At 36.4% G+C, this 10,369-nt stretch overlaps 1 protein-coding gene across 1 annotated transcript; it reads left to right on the forward strand.

Moving 5' to 3' along the window:
• The first annotated feature begins 377 nt into the window (after positions 1–377).
• LOC122038469 lies at positions 378–5,575 on the forward strand. Its single transcript, XM_042598241.1, has 6 exons — positions 378–1,393; positions 2,420–2,475; positions 2,604–2,837; positions 3,802–4,090; positions 4,167–4,363; positions 5,046–5,575. Exons 1-6 carry the CDS (start codon positions 422–424, stop codon positions 5,197–5,199), a joined length of 1,902 nt encoding a protein of 633 aa, XP_042454175.1. The 5' UTR covers positions 378–421; the 3' UTR covers positions 5,200–5,575.
• Positions 5,576–10,369: the final 4,794 nt, after the last annotated feature.

Genomic DNA, 10,369 nt, shown 5'->3' on the forward strand with positions numbered 1-10,369 from the left:
AAGAGGTGTCCCATTAATGGATACCATGCCTCAGGATATATAACCATTAATATTCAACCTAATTAAGTCGATGTAGTTGGCATTTACATGACTAGTTAATTCAATGAATTTTAGAATTAATTTTTGCAAAATATCCCTAACCTCTCCGTACAAATGATCATTGATTTATCTTATTAAATATGAGACTGTCTTAAAAGAACAGCTAAGGTGATAATTTCACCTTCCCGTTTTCCATGATTGTTTCAAATATAATGGGAGATGGCTTGGCACGTGACTGGGAGCCGGCGACTCGGCCCGCGTGGAATGACCATTTCTACATTCGCATCTTAAAACCCCCGCAGTTCTCCAACCATTCTCTCGCATCGCCTCTCTATCTCTCTCTCTCTCTCTAACGCTGGAAGCCTCGCTATCTTCTCGACCAATGGATCGGGATCAGGAACCAGATGCCAAAGATCATGCGCCTCCGGCGGAGGTGGAGCCGGTGGAGGTCGCAGGCGAAGAGGGGATCGACGGAGAGAAGAATGAGTACCTGAAGGAGGAGGTGCAGGCCGTCTGTTGGCCCTCCCATCTTCCGCTTCCAGAGGCCCCGGATGGGCTTACCAAGGCGCGGTCCATCGGGCCGGACGAGGAGCGCCACCCCATCGACCGATCCGTCTCCCTCAACTCCACTTTCGGAGCCGTCGACGTTGCTACGCTAACTAAGTTCATCCGCGACAGGAGCAGCGTCTTCTCCGCCGCCATCGCGAAGCGGGTCTCCTCCTTGAAGGAGTCGCCGCCGGTCGACGGCAACAGCGGCCCTACTGCACTCGTCACCGAGTTTCATCTCCCCGGCCTCAAGGTCGTAGTGCGGGTCAAAGGAGAGGACGAGCGGGCGGACGCAGAGGGTGAACCAAAAGGCTGTGAGATCAAGGGCCGGGTCAGCTTCTTCTCCCGCTCCGGCTGCCGTGACTGCGGCGCCGTCCGGTCGTTCTTCCGCGAACGTGGCATCCCTTATGTGGAGATCAACTTGGACGTGTTTCCGGAGAGGGATCGGGAGCTCGTGGAGCGGACGGGGAGCGGCGCCGTGCCAGCGATCTTCTTCAACGAGACGTTGCTTGGAGGACTAGTGGCGCTCAACTCGATGCGGAATAGCGGGGAGTTCGATCGGCGTTTGCAGAAGATGGCCGGCGGGCGGTGCCCGGAGACGGCGCCACGGATTCCTGTTTACGGATTCGACGACGAGGAGGAACTGGAGAGGGAGCGGCCTGACGCGATGGTTGCGGAGGCGCGAATTCTTCGGCAGCGCCTCCCGATCCAGGACCGGATCACCAGGATGAAGCTCGTCAAGAACTGCTTCACCGGCGCCGATATGGTCGAAGCCCTCATCGGCCACCTTGACTGCGGCCGTAAGAAGGTAAACCTCCCTACCCATCCCTCTCCTCTTCAATCCAATCCCATCCGTTCGATTAAAAAATCACGGATAGGATGACGATCCGATCCATGAAACGGATGCGAAGGAGAGGCACGTGCTAGAGGGCTGCCTCGTCCGGTCCGTTAGCCGGCGGGTCCCATCGTCCGGTTTCTGGTACTTGGAAGTATATCAGTGGACAGGGGAGCTCGGTTGGCACATAACGCACCAGGCTCGGTGCTTCCGAGGTCCCTTCCATGGAGTGAATGTTTGCCTTTTAGTTGTAGAATCCGTGATGCCCACTGCTAGTAGATGTTATTTAGCGACACTGTCCAAAGGATGCCCAGAACATCAAATTAGCTAATTTTTTTTTATTGAATTTCTCAAATCACATTAAAAATTGAGACCCCTGGACCCATCTACAGAAATCCCAAAACAACCTAATCGTAGATGTTTAGCAAAGTTAAATAAAAAGAGGAAAACTAGATGATATTTGGGTGAAATAGGAGAGAGTATTTTGGAATTTTTACTTTAGAGAGTTACGCCTGTTGGACATTTATGAAACTACTTGTTCCCAATGATCAATTCCCAACTTTAGAGTTTCTATTTAACTTTTTTTTCATTTAAAGGAGAAGAGTTAGATGATTTAGATTATGTTCTATGTTAATTCATACCCTTTATTTAAAGAAAAATAATAAAGGGAAAAATAACTTTCTTTTGCTAGAATTTTTTTTCATCCATCTAACCTTAGGATCATGACACAAGTATTCTTGTTTTTAAGAGCTTTTGTAAGTACCTTAGTTTTTTTAGGAAAATAAAAATATAAATATCTTCAGTAACAACAGGTCCTCATCCAAATGTGAATACTTTTTGTTCCATTTCATTTGCTTATTTCATAAGCAATATGGTTGACTATTCTTATGCGCATTTAATTTCTGGCTAGTACAATAACCCATCATTTCCTGACGTCTATATTAAAATCCACTTCGTTACACCAGCCATTGAATTGGTCTATAATTTGACTTACTACAGGCGGTTGAGATTGGTAAAGAGCTTGCCAGGAAGCACTTCATACATCATGTATTCCGGTAAGCCTTATAATGAATGCATTTTTGTCAAACTAGATATTTATGTTGATTCAAAGTACCCTAGAGATTTATGTTGCACATGAAAGGATGTTATTTTTGATCGGTTGCATGAGAATTAATTTCTACAGGGAGAATGACTTCGAGGATGGGAATAATCATTTCTACCGTTTCCTTGAGCATGAACCAGCAATTCCTAGATGCTTCAACTTCCGGGGATCAACAAATGATAATGAACCCAAGCCAATTCAAATTGTTGGCCAAAAGCTTACTAAGCTAATGCAAGCAATACTTGAAGCATTTGCATCTGATGACAGATGCCATTTGGACTATGGTGGTATAGGTGCCAGTGAGGAGTTTCGAAGGTTTGTTGGTTCTTGGTCTTTCTGTTACACAATAATCACATTCGCAATGTTCTTTCATTGTTGCATTGTTAGATACTTAAGCCAAATTCCTGCTGAATCTGCATGATCAAAAATGAATCATTATGCTGCAGTCTCATGTGAAAATCTTCATTGCCTAAGTAGACCAAGGTGTTATTGCTCACAAAAGCAATAGGCGACTACTACTCTGAATTCATATTTTCTTGTGCTTTTCCTTAATTTTCCTTTGAAAATTATAAGTTTCATAGGCCTATTCCCATTGTCATATTCGGTTTCCCTCTTTATCTTATGCCTTTCATCATTTGCATATTCACAATACGATCAATATGTTGCAGTTTCATGCAGAATCTTCAATCAATTGGTTTGATAGACCAAATTCTTGTAATTTAGAAAAGCAGTTGGGGACTATTATAGCACTTTTCATATTTTTTATGTCTTTTCCTTTAATTTTGTTCAATTGGGTGCTGAGAATATGATCAGTAGGCTGCAATCTTATGTTGAACTCTATAATCAACTGGTTCAACACACCAAGTTGCTGTCATTTAGAAAAGCATTAGATATATACTATTTCATATTCATATTAGGCTTAAAGATTACAAAATGAGTCACTGCTGGTATGTGTTTGCAGTTGCTCACTGAAAGAAGACTACATGTTGCCTTGTGATCTTGTTACACCTGATCTCGCTTGAATATTTGACTTCAATTAATACGTTTTAACTGTCGATTGGCAAGTTATTATTTATTATCTTTTTGTCTCTGAAGTTGAGTTGATCTTTTTATCTTATCTAAAGTTTTGTCAGACTATGTGATTGACTACAATTTTTGGCATATGATCGATTTTAAATTTACAGGTTATCTGGTTATAAAAAGCATAATCGACTAAACTATTTATGCTGAATTTTAATGCATTTTTATTGAATTTTCCTTTTACTGGTACTTTGTGCAGATATGTTAATCTGGTCCAAGATCTGCAACGGATTGATATTTTCAGCCTTTCAGCCGATGAGAAGATGGCTTTCTTCTTGAACTTGTATAATGCAATGGTCATCCATGCAATCATCAGGATTGGCCAACCAGGGATGATTGACAGGAGGGCCTTCTTTACTGACTTCCAGTATATAATCGGAGGCTATCCTTATTCGCTTTCCTCTATTAAGAATGGTATCCTCCGTTCAAACAGAAGGCAGCCTTACTCGTTAGTCAAGCCATTCAGTACTGGTGACAAGAGGCTAGAGGTATTTGAATAGCTTCCTACTCATATTATTTATTCTTTGATGAGGAAGCCTGCTAAAATATCATCAATTCTTTCAGTTGGCTCCTGCCAAGGTGAATCCTTTGATCCATTTTGGCTTATGCAATGGAACCCATTCAAGTCCGAGCGTAAGGTTCTTCTCTGCCCAAGGGGTTGAAGTTGAACTTCGATATGCTGCAAGGGAGTTCTTTGTTCATGGTGGTGTGGAGGTGGATCTTGAGAAGAGGGTTGTCCATCTTAGCAGGGTCTTCAAATGGTAAGTTTGCTTGATAGTTTCAGTTACTTACCAATCACAAACTAGCCAGATCCCTTGCATGTATTATTAGGCTATTATTTGTATAGCTCATAAAATTACTCTAATTATTTCACCGGTGATCCAAGTATCCATGACTCACAATCCTGACGACAATCAAAATGATTTAAGTTTTATTCTCACTTACTCTATGAATAGAAATTTTTATTGTTAAGATAGAATTTACTCTCCCATGCTTAGTTTCCAGGCTCCATGTTAAAAGTAACCTTTGTTAGATTCTTATCACTTTCAGGGTTCTTAGTTGCCTAAGCATCAATGATGCTTCTCTATTTTACAGAAATAGACCTAATTAGGGAAAGGAGGAGGGCTTGGCGCAATGGTAAAGTTGTTGTCGTGTGACCTAAAGGTCGTGGGATTGGGTCTCAGAGATAGTCTCTTATAGAGTAGGATAAGACTCAGGACCGACATTGGTGGGAGCTTCATGTACCGAGATACCCTTTAGACCTAATTAGGGAAACAAAAAAATCCTGAACCCACACATCGTGCTATCAACCTCAGATTGTATGTTTAATCTGTGAAAATGTCACCATAATGATTACACATGCTCCTTCTCAGTTCATTTGCTATCATGCACTACTTTCCAACTTTTGGGGACTTATTGACTTGGTCAAGGTTCATGATACAGGTATAGCTCAGACTTTGGACAAGAAAAAGATATCCTTGAGTGGATATTGAGCTACCTTGATGCAAGCAAAGCTGGCCTTTTGACTCATCTTCTGAACGATGGAGGTCCTATTAAAATATCCTACCAAAATTTTGATTGGTCCTTAAACTGTTGATGGCTCCTGATCATACATTGCCAATTCCCCACCAGCTTGATGTTTAAGAAGAAGATGCTGATAATGATTTATCACTTGAAGTCTCGCCTCGACAATGATTGGTTGCTTCTGGTGTATATATAAATAAAATAGGCACATGATTCATGTTTCACCATAAAGAGTTTGACCAGTATCATTTCTTAGTATTTTTAATTTAACGGTGTAGGATCATGCAGCCCACTTGCTTCATGCCTCTCAAGAAAGCTGCAGTAGAGCATGTAAGAGTGCAGTATGATCTTTTATACAAATGTAGCTACATATCTTTTGTTTACTAGGTTTTTATATCTACCTTGTATGTTGCCTCAGTTTGTTGAATAAAATGTGATTTTTGTGGTTCCACAAATGGAGAAAAGTGCTTCTTTATGTGTGTGCAGTTGATTATTTTTGTTCGATATTGCTGCCTGACCTCGATCGGAACTAGTCCATGTCTTGCGCATCTGGGCAAAGTGAAATAAATATATTATAATTGGATCTACGAATAACAATATGAAAGAGCAATTCTAAATTTTATAATTGGAGCATGAAAGAAATATTACCCTGTCAAAATAGTGGGGTATGTGATGCTAGCAAAACCTCCTAATTCGAGTCCCTAGTTAACTCAACCAAATAACTAATGTGAACGTCTAGTCAACTGAATCATTGACTGCAGTCAAATTATGATTGAGTTTTTACCTTAGTTAAGATTAACTGGAAGCCAAAACACATGCCACTTGTAACTCATGTCTCACTTTGAGTTTACTTGCTAAGAGGCCCTTGGCTTCGATTATTTTTTCTCTGCTAAGAAAGTCTTGCTTTCGAGTCTTTCTCTGCCGTGAGGTTTTGCTTCCAAGTCTTTCTTATCTATCAGATATCAGGTTAAGCTTGACATACTTATTGAACATCCAATTGTGAAGTTTTTAGTCAATATTCACTTGATTAGACTGTTTAAACTTTTTTAGTAATTGCCAAATGCTTAGTAAATTTTGATCTACTTAGATTGATTCTACTATATTTGTGATAACTTATTGATTATTTTACACTTACACACTCGACAAACTTTATTAGTAAATACAATATTAATCTAATTTTAATCCTTTTCACAAACACTAAAACTACCTAACCATATTTGACTATTTAGGATTACCTCAATATTATTGATCAATTATTTTGCACTGTATACTTTTCAAACTCTATTAATAAATATATATATATATATATATATATTTTTACAAATATCACCACTTGAAGTATGATTGCCCTAATAAAGAATGCTAAATAATACTTTATCACTTATCAAGCATGAGAAAGTAATAGAAAATATATTATAATTATTATTTAGACTACAAATATGGATGTTCATTATAATCCCTTATCTAAAAATTTGACATTTTATTCCATAATAAATATTTTTTAAAAGTTATTGGTTAGGTTAATTTTATTTTGGTCCTTTACTAAATTTTATTGGAGCACCAAAAATTCTTATATAATTTTTAAAAATTATGTTAAGAGTCTTAATAAATAACAATAAGAAGATTCATTTTCATGATCAACTAACTTTTAGTTAGAATTTAATTTTATATATATATATATATATATATATATATATATATATATATATATATATATATATATATATATATATATAGAAGATTGATATCTTGCGCGTCCGCACAGTGCGCGACTGTGCACGCGCAGGATATCAATCGGTTTTTTTTAATTTTTTTAATATTTTAAATTAAAAAATTAATTAAAAAAATAAATATTTCTTTATATAAATTTCTAATACATTAATATATCCCCTCAACATATTACAATACTCAATAAATACTTAAATTTATTTTAGTTTAATTTTTTTTAAACCAAACACTATAACCTAATTGGGAAGACTGAACCCTAGAGATAAAATCTAAAAAAAAATATCTTAAAAAATATAACTCAAAGCCTGCGCCCTAGAAATAAAATTTTAAAAAATTATTTTATTTATTAAAAAAAATAAACATTTCCTTATATAAATTTCTAATACATTAATATATCCACTCAACATATTACAATACTCAATAAATACTTAAATTTATTTTATTTTATTTTTTTTAAACCAAACACTATAACATAATTGGAAAGTCTGAACCCTATAGATAAAATCTAAAAAAAATAGCTTCAAAACTATAACTCAAAGTCTGAACCCTAGAAATAAAATTTTTAAAAAATATTTTATTTTATTTTTTTTAATTCAAAAATTAAAAAAAATGGAAAAAAAATAAATCGAGTGATATCCTGCGCGCGCACAGTCGCGCACTGTGCGGGCGCGCAGGATATCAAAACTTTATCTATATCTGAAATAATTTTAAAAAAAAAGTAAAACAAAGCTCAGACCTGATATCCTGCGCGACGTATGGACGGTCACTGAGGTGGCAAATCTGACTCGGCATTTTTTATTTTTTATTTAAATACTCACTTCCTTTCATAATTGAAATTAGATTCGTCGTAGCCTATCCCTCACCGTTGTCCATCCCTCGCCGTCACCTTCTCATCTCTTCGCATGTCGTCGTCCTCTCATCTATTCCCTCACCATCGCCCGCCATTGGGTTACCCATGTGCTCCAATTTATTGATTTTTTTTTCCCAATTCCTTTGCACTCACGTGTTTTGATTTTCTAAATCTAACATTTCCTAAGAATGGAATAAAATGTATGTGATGATCAGCTATATATTCTCCAAGTTGCTGATAAGTCAAAAATTGAAATAGAATTTGTATCACTAGAGAAGACATTTTCATTTTATAACCAATATGCATAAGAAGTCGAATTTAGCGCAAGAATAAGAAATAGTAAGAAAAATAAGAAGACAAGTTGTCTAGAAAATATTTGTATGCTTTAGAAAAAAAAGTAGATTCGCTACCTTAACGGCTCCCTAATGTCGACCCCATGACTATAGAGAGAGGTAAATACATGTACACAGATATTAGGCGCATGGTGGGATAAACCCTAGGAAATCAGTTTTTGAAAATCAACCCTTGGTTATTACATTAGAGATGTTATACACCCACTATATGCGCTACTCCCTGGGAGTATATTTGTATGCTTTAAAGAAGGGCATATATATGATCAACAGAATAAACAGGTAAAAGGTGATCAACGAAAAAAAGAAAGGGCAGGTGACAAAGTTTAAACTGATTATAAGTTAAAAATTTCATTTATCAAGGAACAAACTTGACCTAGGTTGTCACTAACTTCATAGAAAGTCATAATCACTCTCGATCCTTCAAAGGTGCATATACTATGCTTACATCATAATGTTTTGACAGCAAAGAGAACATTGATTCAACAGTTTTCAAAGGTCAATGTGCCAACTTATCAACAAATATGATTATTGGAGATAGAGTATGGAGGGCCTGAGCATGTAGGTTGTACGAAAAGATATATTAGAAATTTTGAGAAAGAACTAAGGGATGAACAAAAAGGTATTAATGCTGAAACACTAGTTGAGTTATTTACATATAAGAAAGAGAATAATTCAAATTTTTTTCTTTAATTACTGGACTAATTTAGATAACAGATTTAGTAGATATTTTTGGATGGATCATGTATCAAGGATGACATACAATATATTTGGTGATGTAATTATATTTGATACGACATATAATATCAACAAATATGGGTTGATTTTTACACTATTTGTAGGAGTTAATGAACATCATTAGATAATTATTTTTTGTTACAACTTTCTAAGTGATAAGAAAATTGAGTCTTTTATTTAACTGCTTAACAAATTCATAGAAGTCATGCCTAAAGGTGCACTAGATATGATCATCACTGATCAAGATTCTACTATGACGAAAGTCATTGCATAAGTTTTTCTTCAAATAGTACATCAATATTGTTTGTGGCGCATACTGAATAAATTCCTAGATAAATTACTTTCTTTTGACTTTTTGAGACTTCTATCAAAGTATAAAGAATATCATTGAAAATTTCTACAACACCTGATGAATTTATTTATTTTTTTAGTTGTAACCAGGTATCCAGCTTACACTAACTAATCATGGGGGTGACCAGCCTGACCCCACAAAAGTTTCTCACCTGATGAATTTAAAAAAATGATTAACCAGGTCAGTTAATGTCGTACCTGGGGTGACCAACCTGATCCCAAGGAAGTTTTCCATCGATCGTCGGGGTAAATCGGGGAAGTGTACATAAAGGGCTCGTCCTAATAGCCAACATTCTCGGGTCTGCTACCCATTAAAGAGAAAATTTTCTAATAATATGCTATAACTGAGTCTCAAACTTTAGATCTCTAATCTATCATTGGAGGTCATAACCATGACACCCCTGCCTCTAGGGGCCTCACCTGATGAATTTAAAAAGTCATGGGAAGAAGTTATCAAGTGTGCTAACTTGGAGAAAAATGATTGGTTATCATTAATGTATGAATTGTAACACAAGTGAGTGTCAACATATTTTAGTCACATATTTTGTGTTAGAATGTCAAGTGGTCAGATATTTGAAAGTTTACCTTCATTTTCCACGAGATATATCTCAATTAAGAACTCATTGATTAATTTTATCACTCGTTTCAAATGGGCACTAAGACACCAAAGACAAAATAAGTTAGTTGTTGACCATATTGACATGAATGTGCATCGTATGATTAAGAAAATTGATTAATGAAAACTCAAATAGTTAAACTGTGCACAAAAAAGAAATGGGTAAAGTTTCAAAGTAAATGTGTAAGTCATGGTTATTATGTGCAACAAATATCTATAGGACTTAGTAGTTTACCATGTGATAAATTTTTAAAGTTTTTTCCTCCAAACCAAGTGTGCTCATGCATGACAAACAAATGGACTATATATATATCGTGTAGCTGTAGAAAATTTGAATTTGAAGACATTTCATGCAGGCATATGTTGACTTTTTCATATCAACCAAGTGTTTCAATTGTCCAATAAGTATATACTCAAATGATGGATATGAGATGCAAAGGTTGGAGCAATATATGCTATGGATGAGCTAAATTTCATTGATAATCCAAAAAGGTTTTTGAGGTCAAGACACTTGAGGTTATCTTATAAGCTTCAATATTAATTGATGATGCATCTTTGACTAATAAGGGGGCAAACCTCTTGGATGAACAATTTGATTGTATTTATAGCA

Source organism: Zingiber officinale, chromosome 1A (genome assembly GCF_018446385.1).
Source record: "Zingiber officinale cultivar Zhangliang chromosome 1A, Zo_v1.1, whole genome shotgun sequence".
NCBI classification, from domain to species: domain Eukaryota; kingdom Viridiplantae; phylum Streptophyta; class Magnoliopsida; order Zingiberales; family Zingiberaceae; genus Zingiber; species Zingiber officinale.

What these genes read in the sequence shown, in the direction of transcription:
- LOC122038469 (XM_042598241.1), top strand. Translation starts at nt 422, where the DNA reads ATGGATCGGGATCAGGAACCAGATGCCAAAGATCATGCGCCTCCGGCG. An exon ending in TTGACTGCGGCCGTAAGAAG is followed by an intron (nt 1,394 to 2,419) that starts GTAAACCTCCCT and finishes GACTTACTACAG; the next exon opens with GCGGTTGAGATTGGTAAAGA. An exon ending in CTGGTGACAAGAGGCTAGAG is followed by an intron (nt 4,091 to 4,166) that starts GTATTTGAATAG and finishes CAATTCTTTCAG; the next exon opens with TTGGCTCCTGCCAAGGTGAA.